This window comes from Solanum verrucosum, unplaced genomic scaffold (genome assembly GCF_900185275.1).
Source record: "Solanum verrucosum unplaced genomic scaffold, falcon-dt-bn FXZP01000022.1, whole genome shotgun sequence".
Lineage (NCBI taxonomy): Eukaryota > Viridiplantae > Streptophyta > Magnoliopsida > Solanales > Solanaceae > Solanum > Solanum verrucosum.
Window position 1 is genome coordinate 989,805 of NW_026020086.1, and position 23,628 is coordinate 1,013,432.

General features: G+C 34.8%; 2 protein-coding genes across 2 annotated transcripts; one reads left to right on the top strand and one right to left on the bottom strand.

The window, feature by feature from the left end:
• The first annotated feature begins 407 nt into the window (after positions 1–407).
• Positions 408–1,648, top strand: LOC125824419 (transcription factor MYB82-like). The gene is made up of 3 exons (XM_049503793.1): positions 408–574; positions 675–804; positions 907–1,648. Exons 1-3 carry the CDS (start codon positions 448–450, stop codon positions 1,295–1,297), a joined length of 648 nt encoding a protein of 215 aa, XP_049359750.1. The 5' UTR covers positions 408–447; the 3' UTR covers positions 1,298–1,648.
• Positions 1,649–1,715: 67 nt separating this feature from the next.
• Positions 1,716–15,808, bottom strand: LOC125824407 (uncharacterized). Its single transcript, XM_049503781.1, has 16 exons — positions 15,646–15,808; positions 14,862–15,035; positions 14,181–14,232; positions 13,952–14,059; positions 12,006–12,090; positions 11,313–11,367; positions 10,824–11,213; positions 10,282–10,344; positions 9,192–9,257; positions 8,711–8,809; positions 8,517–8,627; positions 5,536–5,607; positions 5,218–5,334; positions 4,216–4,365; positions 3,287–3,387; positions 1,716–2,156 (listed from the first exon to the last, which is right to left on the bottom strand). Exons 1-16 carry the CDS (start codon positions 15,706–15,708, stop codon positions 1,826–1,828), a joined length of 2,037 nt encoding a protein of 678 aa, XP_049359738.1. The 5' UTR covers positions 15,709–15,808; the 3' UTR covers positions 1,716–1,825.
• Positions 15,809–23,628: the final 7,820 nt, after the last annotated feature.

Here is a 23,628-nt window from a genome sequence, read left to right on the forward strand (position 1 = left end):
TCCATGTCTGTTCAAAGTCTATTAACTTTCCACCATATACACAATGCACCAAAAAAGAAAGTCTTTAATTATCAGTTTTTCTAATTCCCCCTTCCCATGGAGGGCTTGAGGAAAGGTAATAATACCCAGATGAGCTAGCATCTTTGTGAATGGCTTTTAGTGGGATGAAAGTGGAACACACACACAAAGGGGTTTCAATGTCAGGTAGTACAAAAGATATCAAATTTGAGGGCCCTCAACTTCAACACATAGTAATCCAAAAGTAAAGAATTTTAAATTCCATCATCATTGTTTCAAGAGTGAGTAAGACACATGCACAACCCCACCCCACACCCCCTCCTCCCATTCCAAAAAAAATAAAAACTTTTATCTATATATATGAATATCACTCATTTCCTATTTTACTACACATAAAGGTTAACAGGATAGAGGAAGAGAAAAAGTGCAATGAAGGATAAAGAAGTTAAAACAAGAATGAAGAGAGGATTTTGGAAACCTGAGGAGGACTTGATATTGAAGAATTGCGTCGAGACTCATGGAGAGGGAAACTGGGCTACCATTTCTGAGAAGTCAGGTATACTTCCAAAATCTTTTAGTCTAATAGCATGTTATATCATCAATGGTCTACTACAATGCTGACGTCAAAGAGTTCAACGTTTCAATATACGTCTTAGGCTTAATGAGGAGTGGTAAGAGCTGCAGACTAAGGTGGAAAAATTACCTCAGGCCAAACATCAAGCGAGGAATGATGTCAGAAGATGAAAAAGACCTCATCATCAGACTCCACAAGCTTCTTGGCAACCGGTCACTGTTTCCCCCCCTGCTTTCCTGCTAATACAACATGAATAGATAATTGATACTTTCCTGCTTTTTTGCTTTACTTATCTCACATCGTTTTTGGTACAGATGGTCACTAATTGCTGGTAGGCTACCTGGAAGAACAGACAATGAAGTTAAGAACTTCTGGAACACACATTTGAACAACAAGAGATCATGTAGAGGCAAAAAGAAGCATGTCAAGTCCAAGGAGGCGAATACTCAAAGCACACAAGGCAAAATGCAAGAGTACCCTGCTGAGACAGTAAGCAACCAAGAAGTGGCCACCAAAACAGTTTTAGATTCATGGATAGAAGAAATGCAGGACTTCAACTGCAGCTTACTATCACCTCTGACAATGAATAACATGCCATTTCTCGAAGATGAGCCTTTTATTCCCATATTGGACGACATTGTCTTGCTTGAAGCATTCACAAGCACTGGCAAAGAAGCGTGGAATGAGATTCAGCCATTCCTTTAGAAATTTGTTGTAGTATTTCTCTATTGCATCCTTCACATAAGAGCACAATTTCCACTAGTGCCATGACAAGTTAACAACTCCCATGCTAGCGGTTTCGGATTTGAGCTTGTGCTTTTTCTGCCTGAAAGCTTATTTGCGAAACCAATTTATGCATGTATCAAGAGGTCAGAAATGAATAGATCTCCCTTTTTCTAAGTATCAGCTTCCTCCTCTACTGCCAATTCCAACTAAGTGAAGAAAAGTAATAAACTATATATCGGCTATTCCTGTTACAAAAGCTAGCTATCTGGTTTACAATTTCTTATTCGCATTGGTGTAGCAACAAAACTTCGAAAACAGAAATTTTTTTAAGGAACAGTGAAATAAGATTTCAATATAAGGGCATAAACATGGTGAAAAAAGCTAGTGACTTCCAGCAAAAAAAATAAAAAATATTCTGATTATCAAAATCCATATATACACTGAAAAGAATATCACACTGATTGCCAAGGTCATATGTCAATTTATGAAATTTAAATCCAGAAGTGGTTACAGTATATCATCATCATCCTGTTGATTGTACATTGAAGTAATCTCAAATGGTAATGAAGGTGGAGTTCCAGGAGGGATGCAAGCTTCTCCATTTTCACCGGCACATATGCACAAAGCCTCAGCATCCCTGAGGGTAGCATCGAGGTTAATATGACCACTTAGCTCATTGATAAATTTTAGCAGTGTGTCAAAATCCATCTCTTCTCCTATTATTTTACTGCGGTGTCTTCTCAGAATTGCAACACAGACATATAGATGAAGATGCTCGCTCAAATAATGTGTCCATAAGACCTCCCACAACCGCATTGTTTTCTCAAAGTCAAATTCCCTATAAAAGGAAACATATCAACTTAAAGGGAATCAAAACATCAATTTAATGCAATTTGAAGTCTGACAGCCTAAGCTGGAAGTAACATGAGATTTGACAAAATGATAGCTGCATCAAGATATTCAAATTACTCCAACTATCACATTTTTGCTGATGTGAAATCAAACATTCTTTTATCCCTTTGTTTGCTCTTATCCTCCCATCCTCAGAGAGAGGGATGCTGGGAAGAAAGGAGCACATCCATAAATCTTAATGCTTTTAAGGACCACAATCATGATTCCTTCCGGGGAAATGTAAAACAGATTTCTACAAGTGAAAAAAACTTTAGCAATGTCATTGTTTTGTAGTTTTAAAAAATATCCATGAATGGAGGCCTTCTTTTTGGTGTATGTCGAAGGAATAGATAAAACCTAATAGAGTGAACTTAGTTGGACCTCTACACATTTTTTTCAGAACTCAATGGATAGTTTTTTTTTTTTTGAAATTGAACTTGATGGAAATTTTGACCCCCCCCTCTACCCTTCTCCAATTTATGCCAGGCCTTATCTATAGCAGAGTTCGAATCTGTGACGTATGCCTAATTCATGCATCACATGCTATGCTCTTACCACTAGTCCAAATCCCTGAACATTATTAGGTTCAACAGAATATATATATATATATATATATATATATGCATGCATAAGTTTGAAGAAATGCTTATCCAGGTGATCATGAGAAGGGATCTATTCCTTCAGTTCCCTAGGTCATGTGAATTGTTCAAGGATAAATGGACAAAAAGAGAACTAGCTGTCAAAAGATTTTTACACTAAAATGGGAGTGAGCACTCAACAGGGAGGCGAGAGTTCATACTTCCCAGTATGAAATAAAAGAGAAACAAGTCTGGAATTTGGCTTTTAATCCAAGGCTTTCTCAAAATCTCACCAAGGTCAGAAAAATTTCGACATATTAGTCATATTCATCAGCATAATCTAACTTCTGTTTTTGATATTGAATTAGTATAGTTTAACTGAAAAATCAAAATAGTACAAGTTTGTTTAAACATAGGATCCACAAATGAGCTGTTAATACACAGGCGCATAATATGCTGGCTGCTAGCAGACAGAATTTTAAGGAGTAGAACTGCTTGCCTTTTGAATTGTATAAGAACCCAGCGAAAGCAGAAAAAATAATTCAAGCAGTCCTTCTGTTGGAAGTAATTATGCAAAGGATTGTCCAATAACTCCACCAACTGCATAGCCCAGTAATTTGTGCATCAGATTTTTGACAGCAAACATATACTTATCAGTCAGATATGGTGATATCAACAAATCAAGAATCTTCTATAACAGCAAAAGGGTAAGAAGGGATGGAAACGCCAGGGCTTCAAGAAAATAAAATGCAGCACTGAAACACATTAGCCGCAAAATGAATCATTTCTAAATACTCAGGCATGTTTAGGTGGTCATTGGAAGGATACCATTTGTCTGACACCTAATCCTTCAATCAGAAGATTGTCCTGCCAATAAAGAGGCTTGCATTGTTTCATGGCCTATTATAGAGGTTATAGCAACATTACGGATTTGTCAGCAGTTAATGGTGGATCATTTGGGATTTTATTTGCAACGAGTGCTTTTTTCATTAGCATGTACCAATTAACATGGCATGCTATAGTTGTGTTAATAGCCTCAGAATAAGAAAGGAAATAATAATCAAGATGCTTTTATGCAGATTACAGACACAGTGTCCTCTCTTGCATTGTCCCATTACAAGTGAGTTGTGGGCATATGTTCATATTATTCTATTTCTGCATACCAATACTTTAATTAAATTCTTAGAGCCGCTTTGCTTTTTTGGTCACCTCAAGGTAGCTGCTAATACATAATTTATTCATGAAACTTTGGTACAAGAAAAACATTGAACAAAGGCAGCGTCTATATACAAAAAGCAAGAACGAAGCATCACTGAGGTACACAGAGTATAAAACTTAGTAAAAAAAAAAAGAAGCTGTGTGTGGGGGGGGGGGTGGGGGGTTGAGAAGCTGGCAAGTTAAATGAAACCACAGACACACAGAAAGAACCTTTGACAATGCAAAAAGCTGAGAATGCACTCCGTTCTGGTCACGATTAAAATTTGGTCCAAGTCGCTCCATCAAAGCCACAAAGCACCAAAACGATTGTGGTTCATCTCCCATCACATACAATATTGGTGAAAGAAGATCACTCATACCCTACAAGTCAAGAGAATAAAAAGTTCATCAGAAAGTTAGCAACCAAGAAAGAAAAGGAACTTGTACCAAGTTGTAAACAGAATACTGGAGCCCAAAGGCACCAACAGCATAGATCAATCATAGAAAGCATGATTCCACCAGTATTATCCACTAGGAATTGAATTCTCTCGAGAGCCATTACATACAAAAGGGAAACAGAGTAATCTCAGGTTGGTAATATGAGATACTATAATTTGCATTATGTGAGACCATTTCTTTGACTGACAGTGTGACAATTGCTTCCGAAAAGATTGAATAGAAGGTAAACAATCAGGACATTGGATAGTTATTATGTTAGTTACCAAAAAGAACATGCATAAAAACATCATTATTAAGCTGCTACCTTTTTATTTTAAATAACGGTGGTTTCAGGACCAGGCAACCAGTTCTCACGCACCTTAATCTACCGGATATTTTCTACCTCACACCAACACATGTACCGGGTAACTCTGCGCACCATGATTTAGGCAGCAGATTTTCCAAATGAAGAAATAAAATTCTCAGATTAAATGCATAGTCTCTTGTTAAAAAATACTGAATCTTATCATTTTATTTCACACCATTATACTACCAGAAAACATGGATCTATTTCTGCAGAAAACTAACATCAAGGTTGGACTCGGTGCTGCCTAGATAGACAATGTTTCAAGGTCAAGTCCCCCTTGGTGAAACAGAACATCTAAGAGAAAGAGAAAGGGAGGCAGGAAGCCTGAGATTTTCAATGTTTGAGAAATCGGAAAATCATGCACGTAGCTGATTTAACTTTGCATGAGCATATTAGCAAAGAACGACCAATTAACGTAACGCAGTTACCTGACAGTAACCCAGGTCAAAGTTGTAGAATGAGTAAGTGAGCAGTATGTCACGCAAGCACTTCACATTAGAATTATCATCCCCATCATAGAATGGAATTGACCTATCAGTCCTGACCTTCAAGATCAATTTAAAAGAAAAAGGAAAAGGGAAGAAGAGAAATAAGAAGTGTCATAATTTTACAATAACCAAAATAATATGTTATAGAAGTAAGACGGGTAGGTAATGACTCAGATGTGAAGAACTGCATACTGGCTCTCAGCCTCTAATATGGAAGTCATTTGTAGGCCCAAAAGGCTGGAATAATTCGATACTTACCACATCTTTTTCAATAAGAGCTTTCCTTTCTCGGAATTTTGTAAATCTCTTAGCCTGCTCTTTAGTGATGCTCTGCACAAATAGATTCAACATAAACACGAATATTTAAGGCTTAGTTTTACCAAAAAGACCTCAAAGCCATTTTCTCATCATCGGTCCTCTCTAGGGGAGAGAAAACAGGGGAACTGATTTTCCATAAGGAACGGAAAGCATAACTCCACAACAAAACGATTGATTCTTTTAACCCTGAAAATACTCGTCTTTGGAGGAAAGAAAAATTGGGGGGATTGACTTCCCTAGTGGAATATCATAAGTAAAATTCACAAAGATATATGATTCAAGTCCTTTAACCCAGAAGAGTACTACAGATTATTAAATACTTGGAACAAACTTCCAGAGGATAATTATCTCCAAGCTCCTTGATGTCCTATTTCAAGAATACCAACGCGAACACATAAAAATACTGTTACTATCCCTACAAATATGTATTCCTCGTTTCAATATTTAATTTACCAGTGGCATCATATAATTCTAGTAGAGACAAGGGATGGCAGTATTCACATGAAATCTGAGATAAAATCATTCTGTGTCAACTGAAGGACAAAGCTCGAGATATCAAAAGAGAATATAGAAACATTGAAACCTAACAGCATCATGATGATGGTAACAAGAATCTCATCAGATTGAAATGAGCTAATATAAGATGGCAGCTTATTCAACAATTTTAATCACGGAAGGCATTTAGAGTGTGTTTGGTATGGAGGATGTGAGAAATATAGGAGAAGAATATTATTGAAATGTTGTTGTTTACATTAGTACATTGAGACCCTATTTATAGACCCTAGAATACAATCCTTTACCAAGTAGGATACTATTTAGTATTCCTATTCCTATTCTAATAGGATTGTATAAACTTATTCCTATTCTAATAGGATTGTATAAACCTATTCCTATTCTAATAGAATTGTATAAACCTATTCCTATTCTAACACTCCCCCTCAAGCTAGTGCATACAATTCATGTACCTAGCTTGTTACAAATGTAATTAACACGAGGACCGATGAGGGGCTTGGTGAGATATTTGCAAGTTGATCACTCGACTTCACAAATTTGACAATCAATCTCAATGGGCTTGGTCTTCTCATGAAATATTGAATTTGATGCATAATGTTGATAAAACAGAGAGTGATAAAATTACAGTGTTGAACTTCCCAAACCAAGCTTGCAAAGACTGTTTCAGACCATAGAGTGACTTACGTAATCAACATACAAGGCTACTAAACTCCCCCTGAGCAACAAAATTAGGTGGTTGCTCCATATAGACTTCTTCAAAATGCAACGGTCGCCGAAAGTGCTCAAAATCCAGTATAAAGTGTATGGATCATGTTGGAATCAATGGACGTGTCAATATTTAACAAGAAAGTCACCGAAAAACTGGCCGGAACATGCTCATATGCCGGAGTATTAGATTTGATGGATAAAAGTGGTTACAATCTAAGAAATAAAATTATATGGGTAGGGTCGGAATGATGTCACGACCCAACTAGAAAATAGAAATTATACAGGATAGTTCGACTTGATGGAACGACCCCCATTGAAAAAGAGAAATAATATAGGTAGGGTCGGAATGATGACACGACCCTACTGAAAAAAGAAAATTATATGGGTAGGGTTGGAATGATGGCACAACCCTACGCAAATTAGATTTGAGGAGTCACCGGAAAGACGAATGAAACTATGCAAATCAAATATGAGGAGTCACTGAAAAGACACATGATGCTATGCAACTCAGATATGAGAAAATAGTTTGGAAAAATCCACGATACTACACAAATTAAATATGAAAAGTAGTCCGGAGAGATGCACGGTGCTACGCAAATCAGATATGCAAAAAAGGTAGTCACCGGAAGGATAGCACGGTGCTACAAAAATTATATATGAAAAAGTAGTCACTGGAATGATGGCACAGTGCTACACAAATTAAATATGAAAAAGTAGTCACCAGAAAGATGGCACGGTGCTACAAGTTAGATATAAGAAAGTAGTCACCGGAATGATGGCACGGTGCTTATATAAATCAAATATGAGAAAATAGTCACCGAAAAGATACACGGTGACCCAACTTTTGCTAACATAATTGTTGGCTAGATGGGCGGCATATATGAGTAATAGCCGCCCGCTGGCAGCGAAAACACTTTAACTGTTTACTAAGATCGTAGAGGCTCTGATACCATGTGAGAAATATAGGAGAAGAATATTATTGAATTGTTGTTGTTTACATTATTACATTGAGACCCTATTTATAGACCCTAGAATACAATCCTTTACCAAGTAGGATACTATTTAGTATTCCTATTTCTATTTCTATTCCTATTCCTGTTCTAATAGGATTGTATAAACTTATTCCTATTCTAATAGGATTGTATAAACCTATTCCTATTCTAATAGGATTGTATAAACCTATTCCTATTCTAACAGAGGAAAATAGAAAATGTTTTTCAATTTTCTCATGTTTGGTTGATCAAAATATATGGGAAAACATTTTCTCTAGGAAACAAGCTCCTTAAAAATGAGGAAACGACTTCTCTAAGGGAAGTAGGGAAAAAAGTTCCACAAGTGACATTCTAAGTTCATTAACTCCTCCCAACCCACCCAACATCCCCAATTCCCATCCCACCCACAATCACCACCCAAACTCCCACTCCATACCCCATCCCGCCCACATGGTGTTTTGCTAGATTACGTCTAAATGCTCTTGGGATAATATTTTTTTGCTTATTTACAGAAAACTAGAAAATAAGTAAGAAGCACACTTATTTTCCAACAAAACATTTTCTAGGAAAATATTATCCATGGAAAATGCTTTCTCTCATACCAAACACACCCCAATCGAACAAAATAAACTAATAGGGGTTTAGAAGGAAGCAGAAATTTCCTGGGCCCACACCCCGGGAAAAAGGTCTAGAGAGAGCTACACAAACCTTCCACTGGTTTTTTATTGTTTCATACTCTGACTTTCTGATAGACGCGAGATATTCCCTCTCGGCACAAGTTGAATCATACGAATGATATCCCAACAGAAATCTCCAGACCTGGAACCACAATGACAAACGGAAGTATATTATTCCTACTTAGACAGACCATGAGAGGGGTATAGATCTCCACAAGAACATACCTCTTTCCTCAGACCTTTCTCCACACCTCCGTAAAAGATCCTCTTTCTTAGTGCCTGCGAGTCTATGACCCTACCTTCAGAGTCCAAAAAGGTGGACCACTGTGGAAAAACATAATGAAGCAAGGAATGTAGACATTAGCTGCAAAAGCCACACACAATAATACACTAAATAACCACAGGCTCCACTAAATAATGAAGTAGGCCTATTTATTTTCTTGAGTCAAGGATGTGGAAACTTGATAATAGGTTGCACTGAGACTCAAAAGCCTACTTTGACTCCATATCAAATTGTGTGATCACCTCATTTAGAAATTTAAGATTGTAAAAAGGGGATATTTCTATCTAATTAGTTAAGCCTGCAACAACAAAACGAGATGGACCTGAGCTTCTGGCTGAAAAGTCTTACTTGACCTAGAACTGGCATGATGCCAACAGTTCAAAAATGTTCTCTTAAAATCATTAACAATGACAAGTCTTATACCTCTTTTGATCCCAACGGAGGCTGGCGCGGTTTTCCCCATACTAGTGATAATTTGTCATAGTCATACTGCAGAAGAAAGAAAAAGTGTTGATGAACCTGTCACAGACCCCCTAAATTCACTTACTAACACTTCTAGGAAGAGATATAGAGAGAGAAATAGGGGGCATGTTTCCAAAATAACTCATGCTGTTGAGCTAGATATAAATTAAGTAGCCTAGACAAAAAATGGTAATTTGAAAAACTCTCTCAAGCATAATAGTTCAAGGATTTTTTCTTTACAACTGTTATTAAGGTTAGGAGCCATTACAGCCGGTGAAGGGCAGTAGCTCTGAAATATGTCAAGTACTTCATCCACCCATACTACCTGAACTGGGTTTTAATTTGCTTATTATACTTCTAATATATTAGTTGTATATAAAAAATTATTTCTATGGATTTTACCTGGAAGTAATTATAAAATACTAGGTAACCAAAAAAAAGAAATGTAGTTTTAACTTCATAATAATATAAAGAAAAGATGGTATGGTCCAGTCCAGTCTACAGCTACAGGTAGTATCCAGATGGTGCAACTTCATTCATCATTTTCAAATTGTTTCGTTTTAGAAAAATTTCGTCGTCTAAACTTAGTTCCATGAATAACCCATAGATCTTTGTTGAAGTATGTGACCATCTCATATAAAGCTTAAGTTGTTAGAGAATACATTTTTAATTATATTATGTCTCGATGCATCTCCGCAAGTGTAGGCCTGATTCTTTGTAATGGGCCAAACATATGGCCTATATTTTTGCTTTTTGGTGGCAGTGAGATTTGAACCTAGGACCTTCTTGCCAGCTCCAATACCATGTTTAAGTGTGGGACCATCTCATTTAAAAGTTGAAGCTATTAGAGAGAGTACACTTTCATTTTGATGAACAATAAGAAAGAAAAGGTAAAAACTTCAGTTTATCATACACTAAATAACATCATCTTGTTGGACGAATCTTTCATATCCAACAAAAGCTGAAAACTAGGTTTTTATCTACAGACACCAGTTACAAGAAGTTAATAACATGCTCAACAAGTCAGATGGTTCCTCAGATATGAACAGACCTCTAAATTTTCATCGCGCATTGCAGCTTCTTCATTCTTATTATGTATCTCACAAGAACTTTCCTGTTTAAAGATAGATAAGAACGTCAGAACAGTCCTGTGATGAGGTTGATAATACATCCAAAAACGCTACTTTGCTGGACTATTCTTATATGGTTTTGAGTACAGTTGACAATGAACTGAGGCAGTTCATTCATTCTCTGAACCCAAGGATAAATCATGTCAACAGCCTTGCCACTTCTCAATTGGAGCACCAGAGAACATTTCTAAACCAAGAAATAATTCCATTTCATTTTTATTTTTTTGACAAAGAGTAGTTCCATTTCATATCATCTTGCAGTTTTTGGTGTATTACTAAATCTTATTAAAGCATAAGTGCGGAGTTCTCCTTGTTGACTAACCAAATCAAATTCCCAGTTCCTTAAAAATTTAAATGCACAAATACGAACTAAGGTCAGGACCATCATCTTCTACGCCAGGGGTTTCAAAAGGAAAATTAAACTAATCCAGAAAGAGGAGTGGGGTACATGTGAGATTCTTACCTCGGACGAATTTGCAGGCACATGAACATCTTCAAGCGGCTTGTGCACATCATTAGATTCAACAACAGAAGAGTAATTATTTGGTTTTTTGTCATGCTTCTTCATTGCATTAGAAATGAAACCATCACCATGAGCTTCACGAAGAAATTGAGATTTTGTTTCACGTGCAAATCTGGTGACAAGAGAAAATTTCTCCAGTACTTGAATAGATAAATGTCGAGGATCATTATGTTTTTGTCTTTGCCTGCCATTTTGTTGAATAACTGCGGAGTTCTTATCAAGGGCTTCACCATCTGTCCGACTGAATGAAGATTCACTAGGTGCAATAGATGAAGTTGGCCTGTTGGCAACAGAAACGGCCCTGGGAAGCTCCAAGGAAGAGAGAGTTCTCTGTAACAATCATATCAAAGTAGGTGGAAGTGTGAATCTGTGAAGGAGAACTAGAGCAGTTGTTAAAGCTAACAGAATTTTAAATGACATTAGCTGCACCTGGAGCGGATCTTGTAAGTCATTAACAAGAAATATATTTGCATCTTCAGCTGACCTGTAAGTACCCTTCACTAGTGAGAAAGGAAATCCTTCCAGTAATCTAGTTAATCTATATCAGTATTAGGTCAATAACGGCAAATTAGATACAGAATCAACCAAGATCCAAAATTTTCAGTACTAGTATCTTTTCCTTCTGAAATTAAAAATAGTTTGTAGCTATACTGAAAAAGAAGGAACAACCCACAACTTCCAGCACAATTAGTTACTATACAATAATTTCAGCTAGTATAAACATCATATGTCAATTGATATGTGGCAGTCCTGAAAGAAACTTACACTCACGTCTGCCACCTCCAGAGATCATATTCTTTATCTCCCATCCACCAAAGAACCTCTCAATGTGATTAAATAATATGACTAATAGTTTGTTAATTCTTATTTGTATGTTACATTATCTTCAAGCATCAATCCATGTGTGAGTTGTCTTGCTCTGATTTCTACTTTCTCATTTGTATCTCACATAAAGGATAAGATGGAAAAATAAAAGGATTTTAGCTCCAAAGTGCAGTGAAGAATCAACCAGAAAGAAAAAGATAACACATAAATCTGTGAAATTTGTTTAAATAATCCATTTAGAATGTTATCAAAATCACAAAGCCAATTCCTAAAGGAAGAACAAGTAACCGAATTCACCTCACGAGAAAAACATGTTGCTTAATTGTTGCTAGAAACTCCTTGAGACCTCCATTGTAAAAATAAAGTGGAGGAAATGCTAGTCCTGCATAAGAAACATTATATTCAAAATCAACAAGTTGGTAATACGGGGAAGTTTAAAAGATCTACCAAAAACAGCAGGGAAAAATAAACCGTGCATGTAACTAATCAAAATAATATACAAATAAAGTCATGCATGTAACCCTTGAAGCTAGATAGAACAAAAGATGTTTACCCATCAAGGATGCATATATGTCTATATAAAATGATGCACAAGCTAAATTGAATGACTTCAAACATCACGATTTCCTGGAAATGATGAGCAGTATTCATGCCTAAATCAATCAGTAGTATTACCAAAAGGGGACCTAAAACATCATGATTTCATAACAAATTATTGAAACTAGAAGGATCAACAGCTAAGATTTTCTAAAATAACACTCAGGTAGAGAAGGATTGCCATGAAACTTATACCTATTCAGAAACTCGACTCCACCCCTCGCATAACATGGATTAAGAAGCAATTTTGACTCCACCCCTAGCTTCCAAAGTACATCCCATAGTTCTTCTCTTATGCTTCACAAAAATTGCCTACCACAGGCCATAACACTGCCATGAATCATAATGTGTTCCAAATCTTGTTCAATGGACCAAAGTATCTAGGAGCAATTGATTCCTACTCGAGCTTCGTATTCCCAATAGTAGTTCTCTTAGCCTTTGAACTATCCAAGAATCATAACATTGTCATGATAGCAAAATGTAAATGCATTCGAGAAAGCGTAAATCAAATGAGACAAATTTAAGAATCTTAAGGTATGTTTGGTCAAGCTTCCAAAATTTGCTTCATTTATTTTTTGAAACTGGTAACTTCGTATATTCCTCAAAAGACCGCACTAAAACTGTATTGGTCAATATTTACACCATGTACTTCAAATCCAACTATCTTTTACTAAATTGAGTCTAGTACATCAATTATGGAGATAGTATCATTTGAGTATAACTGATTACGCCAAAAACAAAGTAGCATAAGACAATTTAGCTGACTTTTTGCATACTATTTTCTATACTATCAAAAGCTCTAGAGTTCTGTTCCTTCCATATTGCCCACCATATACTAGCTGGGACAATTCTCCATCTGTCTCTGTTCTTGGATTGCTTTCTTGCTTCCTCCCAACTGCGGATTACTTCTGTGATCTTGCACGCATGGTCCATGACATACCCTTAAGATTCAGGAATAACCCCCATAGTTGACCAGTGATCTTGCAGTGTAGAAAGAGATGGTTAACTGTCTCACCAGTTTCCCCACAAAAGAAACATCTAGAACATAATGGTATCCCCCTCCTCTTTAAGTTTTCTTGATTAGTCCAACTTCTTTGGCTAACAACCAGACAAAACATGCCACTTTGAGTAGGATTTTTGACTTCCAGATTCCTCTCCATAGCCAGTGGCTTTGAGGCTGATTGGGGTGGTTTGCTTATCTTAAATGATTTCTCCAGAAGAAGTACTTTCAAAACGCAGTAGCTTAGCCAAATATCTTAACTCTCAAAAGCAAGTACAAAAAGAAGCACTTCTATTTTTCCAAAATGTTAACCAAACAAGCTATCAATGATGCCACATGAAGAGCTTTGATGGATTATCTCAGAATATAATATCAGTGGACTTACTATTTCCAAAGTTATCAAGAAATTATATCATGTGTGAGCTGAGAAATTGGGTACTGAAGCCACACTAGTATGCAAGGAAGAATTATCAATTTAGAAAGTAGAAGTGATCTATTTCCAAAAGAGTTGCAAAGAGAATAGCAAGTAAACTAACTTCTCACAAACAAAAACAAGGAAAGGTTAAACTATTCCACGAAAACAACACTTCAAAATCCCTGGTATGGAACGGAAGGACTTATGAAAATACAGTACATGACTACGTACCTGACGACAATACTACAATAGCATACTGCCAACCCAAAGTAGGAGTGTGTCTACGGATTGACCTAATATCCGAGAAAGGCACTGCTCTTATTGTATAGAGACTTTTATCTGAACCAAGATATATAAACAATAACCATTACTGATCAGGTGACACAATCTTTGTTTTGCATAAAATCACTGTTCTTTTGTTTGGGTCATAAACTCATAATAAAGATAACTTGAGCCCAACCTTTTTCAGACAGCCTTGCACTTGAGCTTTGCCCTTCATATGGAATCCAAGTCTGTCGCAAAGCAAATCAATAGCTCAGTTAAATAAGCAGAACCAAGTGATATTTGCTACAATAGTAACAGCACCCCCCTAAAACCCACATACACACACATACAACAAAAATTCATCATCCTTGTTCATGGGAAGGAAAGGGAAAATAAAATTAAGTTACAAAGAGGAAGGCAATAGAAAAGATAAAATGGGCATATCTGGTCAATGTACCAGACTGTGTTAGCTTGTGAGCAAAATACTTTCCATTTTCACCCACGATTCCAAGAGGTTATCGGTCTATTCTACAAGCAAAAGATTAATGAAGACCTCATATATTTAACCCTATTATTTATATTCAGTAAGTTATATTAGCCCTGCTACTTTTAATTACTTTCACTCTTTGAACCAAATGTCATTTAAAGAAATACCCAAACAATAAGCACTTTGCACATCCATTTGCATTTTGAACTTTAATTTCACCACACACCTTATACTTTGATACTCAAATTATGGCAGGCAAAAATGTAGTAAGCTTTAAATCATGTATGCCATAAAAGAGTAATGATCCAATAGCAATTATTAAACCTACATTTGAAAACTGATTCACACATAAAAACAAGTCTAACAAAGCAAAAATAATTCTACTTATACCATTAACAGAGAACCTCCTTGCTTGATCAGCTTCAGCCGACCTCTGATCCTCTCCCATGCATGTTGAGTCGGGTGTATCGCCACATTATCTTTCAAATACACGATTTCAGCACCGACTTGTTCACTGGATGAATTCCGATTACTATTACCACTCTTAGTCATACTCGCCGAACCCTAATACACACCACCAAAACAAAACAAAAAAAAAATTTCCAAATCACAACAAAGAAGGACAATAAACAGCTTCAAACTTCTGAACAGTAAATAAACTATATATTAAACAAGACCAACAAGCTCAACCGCGGGAATCAAGCTACTTAATCAAACATCATAAGCACAGTTCAACTTCATCAAATTTACAGTAAATTCTGCTATTTAAATTCGAGATAGTTACGGATCATTTTGAAATTTAATATTAAATATACTCAATACATTAGCAACAAATCTATAGTGATAATAAACAGCAATTTGCATATGGCGATCAGATGATTTGCAATTGGAATTTCTCACTTGTTGCACCGAAGTAGTTGAGATTAAACTCGAATTAAAACTCAAGTAATTCGAAAATCAATCAATAAAAAAAAATTCAGCATAACTGCATAAGAACTAGATGCATATACTATTAAACGAAATCACGGAGCTCAACACTCCTTATCAAATCTTCGAAAATCGCATATCACAAACACAAAACTAAGCTCATCAATTATTCAGTAAACGCTCCGGTGAGTAAAATTGAAGAGAGTGAAAATGGCGAAGTGGTAATTTTGATAAGGAAATAGCTTACTTGTTGCATAGAATCAGCGTAATCGGCGTCGTCGGAGAGATCGTGGAGGTCAAATTCATGCATCGCCGGCGACGGCTGACTGGCTGGCTGCTGTTGTGGATACGTTGAAGTAGACAGCTAGTCGTGGTGAGTAAGGAAGAAGATTCGATAAACGGAGAAAAGTAACGTGCTTTACGTTTGTTGACCCTTGTATATTTACTGGATGACAACGAGTCTTCTCATGTCAATCACTATAAAATTTAACGATTTTTTACCCAATATAAAACTTTTTACTTCTTAAAAGTATCTTTTAATTTGATTTAATTAATATTCATATCCTATAGAAATAGATATTTAAATTTGTATAGAATTGAGTAAGTAAATACATATCTTATGTGTGACGGGATGTCCTAGGTGACAATTCCTACGGGATACATTTGAATTATGTCAAGCAGAATGTGTGAATATAATTGTTCAATTTTATACACATTCAAAATTAAAAGAAATAAATATCACCTCATTTCAAATTAAAGAATACGTTTATATATTATGTCTTCTTAATATACAAATTCTTTAACATGATGGATCTTGATTTTGTTTCAAGTTTTTATACTATTACTCTTATTTTTTGGTGGTTTTAATTTTAATCTTTTTTTCTTATTTAATAAAAAGTTACGAATCAAAGTATCTTTTATTATAACATATTTTCACAAGGAAAACTTTTACCTTGTTTGGTAAAAATTATGTTTTGTAGTATCTAATTTATAAGATATAAATTAGAAATAATCTATCTTATCCGACAAAAGTAGGCAAGTTTTTTTAGAAGTAATAAGTTATGCCTTTATAGATTTTGAAATTAAATTTATGTCAATATCTATGTTTTATTTAAAAATAGAATTTAGACTGGTTTAAGAGTCGCCAATTAATTTTTTAGTAAGAATCAAGAAAAAATTTAAAGTTTTCAAAAGACTTAAACATATAAAAATCAATTGAAAATAAAAAGGGTTCGAAGTTCAATGTACATTCCGAGAAGGTGTTAGGCCCTCAAAATGTCCGCTAACTTGCGGTTGACCGGTGATTTGACTAAAATGACTTTGACTAATTTTGAGAAAATATTAACTAAGAAAACTCTTTTTTTTTTTTTCTTTTTTTTTTTTTATTTGGAAATAAAATAAACTAAAAGGTTTTAAGAATATAACTCATATGACTGTTTTTGGGGAATTTAATTAAATAAAACCAATTCAAATAAAAGGTTAGTCAAATACAAATAATCAAATAAATATTGCTATACCCCATTTTAACTCGAGGTTCAAATGGTGTACAACATATTGGTGAATCTTAAAATTATTTTAAAGAGTCGCCACCTAATTATGTTAAAGGTGAATTAGGATGCCTATTTTGCTAAAGTTATGCTAAATTAATTCTGTATTAAAGTCTACTTAACCTTGTGAGATTCTAGGTAAGAGTTCTAATTTATATTAAAGGGAAGGGGTAAGACATCCTTCAAAATATGTGAAAAACAGTTAACCGGCCAAACTTAATTAATTAATTAGGCTAAGTGTAAAAGAGTATAAATTTTGTAATGATCAAGTATTGAAAAATCGTAGTCGATAATTGAACAGATATTTCTTAAGAAAATCTATATTGCTGGAAACGTTCAAAAAATAAAATATATTATGTAAACATAAAACTTCTTTGAATACTTAAACTTATAATATTACTACGTTAATGATATCTTGTAAAACAAAGGTATAATCATTAGAAAAACTCAAGCATTTTATCTTAAAATACTTTTACTTGTTTGAAGACTAAATATACAAAAAATATTTTAAAAAAAACTTCAGTTTTAAAAATATTACTACGACTCTTTCATTCTAAGAAATCTTGAACTCTAATCTACCCGATAAAATAAGTTACTACTAGCATACTACATAATATGGCATACACAACATGTAATAAAATGTAAATAACAAGCAGTAGTTAAGAGAAGATAAAAAAAAACATAGAAGAGATGCACAAAATAAATTAGTGAAAATAGAGAAAAGGGAATATCCACCACTTTCTTCTAGTCCCTCATTCGTTCCTGTTTGGATGAAGTTTCTAGGGAGCAAGAGCCACGAACAAAGATGTAGATGCACGAGGTCTCATGATGACATCGAGTCTTAAAGTGAGACTCTTCGACTCCGATGTTCATGTAAAAATAAATAAATAAATAAATAAATAAACAAAGATAAAAGATTAGCTAAGCAGAAAAATAAACTTACGGCTATTAATTCATACTGAAATAAAAAAGGAGAAAATAGCAATAATATATTTAGCTCATGCTAGTTTTACAAACAAACCCAATGAATAATTCTAAATAGAAGCAGAGAACTAAAGTATCATTTTAAAATATTTTTTTTAATTATGTTAGCACTAAAGATAAACAGATTCGAAAGCCTACAACAACAACAACATACCCAGTGAAATCCCACAAAGTGGGTCTGGGGAGGGTAAAGTGTACGCAGACTTTACCACTACCTCGTGGAGGTAGAGAGGCTGTTTCCGGAGGGCCCTCGGCTCAAGTACATCCAAACCAAGTAAAAGAAGAGGAAACATTATATAAAACATAACATCCAATAAGAAAAATAGTGCATAATCAACAACGGAGACAATAACATCAAGAAAATACTGTGAGAGACGAAACGCAGTAAACAACATATGACTATAGGATCACAGACAAGAACTACAAGTGCCAGGCTAGGACTACTACAAACACTACCAACCCATACCCTCGCAAGGAAAGACAACACGCTAACCCTACTAACCTTCAACCTTAATACGCGACCTCCACTGCCTAGATCAGTACATATTTGTCCAAACTTTTCATTTATGATAAATGTAAAAGAGAATAAAATTCGAGTTACTAACATGATTATACAAGTTAATAAGCAGATTTAAACATAATTAAGAGCAGGAAACTATTATATGCTTTCTACTATGATCTATTGGCACACAATATATATGATACTCAAACTAGAAATGTTACGTATGAACTCAAAACAGAATTTTCAGCCTACTATAAATTGGGAGATGTCATTGCTTGTTTTCTACACGGTAAACTCCAGTAATCTATGCAACGGGCTAGATGGCTCAATGATTATTCAACTGTAACGAGGTGGATGACTCGATGATTATTCAACTGTAACGAGGTGGATGATTCGATAATAGTCCAACTATAACGAGGTGGATGGCTCGATGATATTCGTTTCTCAGCTCGCGCTAAGAAAAAAAAATTCACGTTGTGCTGCATCTTTTCTGATGTTGCTTGCACCTGTGGTTTGATTTGAGAATTCATCCTCTTGGATGCTCTCGACAAAGAATGAAATAAACTTGTTAGCAAAAACTGTAATTTAAATATAGAAGTGATATGTTTTACCATACTCGACACATGTTCTTTTCTATAAATGTTCTGACGTCAGCCTCCATCGATTTTGACTAGTAGATGATGACTTGATATGATGTGGATGGCGATGCTTCATTGATAGAAATATAATGATCCACTAGTAGGATAATGCTGCTACATGATAGGATGATGACGCCCCATTGGTAGGGTGATGTTGATGCTCCATTGATAGGATGATGATTTTTCGTTGATGATTCATTGGTAGGATTATGTTGATGTTTCATTGATAGGATGATGATTCTTCATTGATGATCCATTGATAGGATTATGTTGATGCTCCATTGATAGGACGATGATTCTTTCTTAATGATCCATTGTTAGGATTATGTTGATGCTCCATTGATAGGACGATGATTCTTTGTTGATGATCCATTGGTAGGATTATGTTGATGTCACTCTGGATGATGACGTTGATGTTCTATTGATAGGATGATGATTCTTCATTGATGATCCATTGGTGGGATCATGTCGATAGTCCATCGATAAAATGACGATGATGTCCCTCACGTGGGTGATATTATCTCATTTGATAATACTGTAAAAATGTTCCTTTGGGGTTTCACATTACTATGTCTGATATCGACACGATTTGTGAATATTCCTCAAGTGTTCTTGATGCCGAAAAATGTAATTTGATGTCATTGTAGATGTTTGTACCTCTTGAGAGTGATGTTTTCACTCGCTCATACTTTGCTGGAGATTTGAACGAGGTGTCGTTACTCGTATTTTGAACTGTTTCTTTTTCTTCTGAAAAACTTCAATGACTTTTCTGCATTTACAGAAAAGTTGTCAATTTTGGGGAGCTCGTCGCCCTTTTGACTTCTCCATATTCATTGAATGAAGGAACATGATGATCTTGAGGAAAACTTGTGGACCTGCATCCACAAAAAAATTATTAGTTAAAAACAAATTGATCTGTGTTGAGTTCTCCAAGCGCTTGCTCCTTGTTTTGCTATCTTCGGTTGATCACTCTGATCTCTTGTTTCTCGATAGACAAGACTAAATATTTTATGTAAAATATTTGAAACATATAGATAAAATCTTTAAGAAAAAGCTTTTCAAGAAGCTGTAATTGAAAAATGTCACTGCCAAGTGTCATGTCACGTCAAGCTTAAATGAACGTCCTTGGTTCAAAACTTTGGTATGTCCGATAACTTGTTCTGGAGAATTCAGAAATCCTTAAAGCTTGGGAAATTTCTGACATGGTGCTCCCAAAATCTACTATAATCGGGAAGTTTTGTAGTGGACTCTGAAATCCAACGATGCGGGAGATTGTTGAAGTTGACTGTGAATTTTAACGACGCCCGAGATCATTTGAAGTTAGCTTTAAACTCTTAATCATGCTTGAAATATTCAAAATTGACTACAAACTTCTAGTGATGCTTGAAGAAATTTTTGAAGTCATCCTAAAAAATTTCTTTCCGAGTTAGATGTCTTTGGATATCTCAAACTGTTGATATATGACTGTTGACACCCAATGTTGGCCTAACATTTTTAAAATTCGTAACTTTTAAGTATTATTTATTTAATAGTTCAAAATAATTTTTTTTATAGTTTTAAATAGGTTTATCGATAACTATCCTTATTTATCAAAATTTATAATTTTTTATCAGTTAAGTTTAAAATTGCATTTTTATATGTCATTAGTTGCGTTTATATATTTTTTAATATTCATTTCATTTGTTGCATTTGCTAATATTCATTTTGATATATTTGCACAGTATAAAAATTCATTTAAAATTTATATATACAGATTGATCGATGAATTTGGGCCACAATCTCAGGCTCATGATTTGAGCCCATTGTATTACAACTCCCTATTTAAGTAAATTTTAGGTCAAAAGTAAGGGGGTGGATAATATTTTTAGACTAAGTAGTGAAAAATTCAAAATGAGTAAAAACTCTAAGAGTCTATCCTCTTCTCAAAGAAGCCGCCACCCCCCTTCCTCATCACCACCCAAACTCCATTTCCGGCCAACTTCAACCAGCCAGCCATCGAACCACCACGAAAACGACCTCCAAACCAGCACAACTCCACCACACGCCACCACTAAACAAACCCACGAAACTATAGAAAAACCACCACCCAGAAACCACTCCATTCCCCTCCCCTTTACCATTTTGTTTTCTTTCAGGCACCACAATATGAGCTCGTGACCATGCCAGAACAACGAAGGACAGCAACAACAATCCGTTGAGCTCAAAACAACAAGACAACCAACGAGCTCCAAGCTCCATTACACCGATGCTCCACTTGTTGTGACAGCCAACTCGATCAGATGGTAGTCTCTATATTTTATTATTTTGCTATTTTATTTTGTTTGTTCTTTAACGTTTCGGATCTGGCCGGAGGGGTTCAATCTCTGGCCACCATTATTTCCAATTTTTACGGTCTTTCCTCTGTTTACTTTGTTAGGAGAAAGCCTTTGAACTACATGATAACACTTGTTAATATTTATTATTTTAAAATCTATATCTTAATAGGGTTGTAAATTTGGTTGGCTACATTTATTATGTGCAACTTTATTCATTGTTATATCTTAATCTATTTTATTTATTATGTTATCATCATTTTAGCTATTTTTGTTTGTTAGTTCGTTTTGCACAGATTGTTAACATTTTTATTTTATTTTTATTATTCGTCATTATTAGTATTATGTTTGGCTTGTTATCATTAATAATAGATGTAGTGTGTTTTTATTATTATTATCTTTTATTCACCATTTCAAGGATGAGCATATATTTATGTTTGTTTTATTTACAAGTTATTAATTGCTTTAATTTGTTCACAATTTTATACTTTTTGAGTTTATGCATCTTTCTAATAAAATTTCAATTACTTGGGTTGATTACTGTTTGTTGATTATTGCACATTATCTTATTTTATTTTGTTAGTTTTGTATATTCGTTATAAGTTGAAATTGGCTAATGAAAAAAAATTCCGTCGATTTTGGAGGCCTTCCCATTTTAAAAGACGGAAATTTAGTTTAAGTTTATATATTTTATTTGTTAAAAATGGCCAATGAAAAAATCTCTTCGTCGATTTTGGAGGCCTTCCCATTTTAAAAGACGGAAATTTAGTTTAAGTTTATATATTTTATTTGTTAAAAATGGCCAATGAAAAAATCTCTCTGTCGGTTTTGGAGGCCTCCACATTATAAAAGATGGAAATTTAGTTTAAGTTTATATTTTTTGTAAGTTAAAATGTCCGATGAAGAAATTACCGTAGATTTCTAAGGCCTCCCATGTTAATAAGACGGATTTTTATTTTTTAAATTAATTTTTGATTTATTTATTTTTATTCATATTTATTTATAACTTACATTTTTACTAAGTGTCTTTACAGGTACCCCGGAGATGCTTCCCATTGAAGCTATTCGAATTATACTCTTATTTATTATTGTATATTATCAATGATAGGCAAATTTAGGCCGATTCTTATATTATTGTTTTATCATATTACTTGTGTATATTGCATGTTTATTAAACTTGTACAATATTTTATCCTACTCCTCAATTTGAAAAAATGAACTCAGTCGGGACCCATAATTTTGGATTTCGAAGGATGCCTAACACCTTCCCTTCAAAATAATTTGAACCCCTTACCTAGAATTTTGGTTTCGTAGATCACTTAGTGGTTTCCTAGTTTTTTCCTAAAATTAGGTGGCGACTCCTTTAAAATTTGTTTATTCTTAAAATTCTTTTAAAATTGAATCAATTGATTATTTTTGAGTCACCGCGACGTTTCGCCCTATTTGAATAGAGTAGGGATGTAAACATAATGACGACTCCACTGGGGATATAGAGGTTCTAACCATTATGAGTTAATTTTTTCAAATTGAGGAGTTATTGTTTTATTGTGTTATTCATCATGTCTTGTATATTTTATTGATTATTTATATATTATACTTGTTATTTATTCATTATTTGTTTAAACTGTATATAACTGTCATTGCATTTTCTTTTGTATGTATAGTATATTAAAGGACGATTTTGCGGAATCGCAGTCGGACTTTTTTATACTCAACCCTTTTCCAAAATGATCGGCAATTTATTGGTTCGTCATGCGTCCAATGGTTGTCGTGAGTTTCAGCCTAAGTTGTCCATTTGGGTTCCCGGTCTTTCAGAAGCCACTCTTAGTCAACTAGCGTAGAGCAAAACCAAATCCTGATTTTTAGCGCATTTTGAACTAAGTCGACCCAACACCTAATGCGTGTTGGGCCCATTAGAGGCCCACCTTGTGTCTATTTGGCCCATTGATCAATAAAAGACAATCATGCGTATGTGTTTAAATTTGAAGGATGTATACGTCATTTGGTAAAACATTGTCTCTTAGGGTAGGGAGTTTAAGAGTTTGTTCGAGACAAAGAAGGATCAAACCACCATTGCCTCTGAAGACGTTGACATTTATAGATGACAAGAAATCACACAGAAGGACCGTCCTTGGAGGCATAACTTAGGATGGTACCCCTGTGTGGACTGATTATTTGTATCTGTGTTTCCCTATTATATATCCCCATTCTATTTTATTTATAAAATTTGTATATATTCATATTTTG

What these genes read in the sequence shown, in the direction of transcription:
- LOC125824419 (XM_049503793.1), top strand. Translation starts at nt 448, where the DNA reads ATGAAGGATAAAGAAGTTAAAACAAGAATGAAGAGAGGATTTTGGAAA. An exon ending in TACCATTTCTGAGAAGTCAG is followed by an intron (nt 575 to 674) that starts GTATACTTCCAA and finishes TATACGTCTTAG; the next exon opens with GCTTAATGAGGAGTGGTAAG. An exon ending in CACAAGCTTCTTGGCAACCG is followed by an intron (nt 805 to 906) that starts GTCACTGTTTCC and finishes TTTTTGGTACAG; the next exon opens with ATGGTCACTAATTGCTGGTA.
- LOC125824407 (XM_049503781.1), bottom strand. Translation starts at nt 15,708, where the DNA reads ATGCATGAATTTGACCTCCACGATCTCTCCGACGACGCCGATTACGCT. An exon ending in TGCGCGATGAAAATTTAGAG is followed by an intron (nt 9,258 to 10,281) that starts GTCTGTTCATAT and finishes TTTCTTCTGCAG; the next exon opens with TATGACTATGACAAATTATC. An exon ending in TTGACCTGGGTTACTGTCAG is followed by an intron (nt 4,366 to 5,217) that starts GTAACTGCGTTA and finishes CTTGACTTGTAG; the next exon opens with GGTATGAGTGATCTTCTTTC.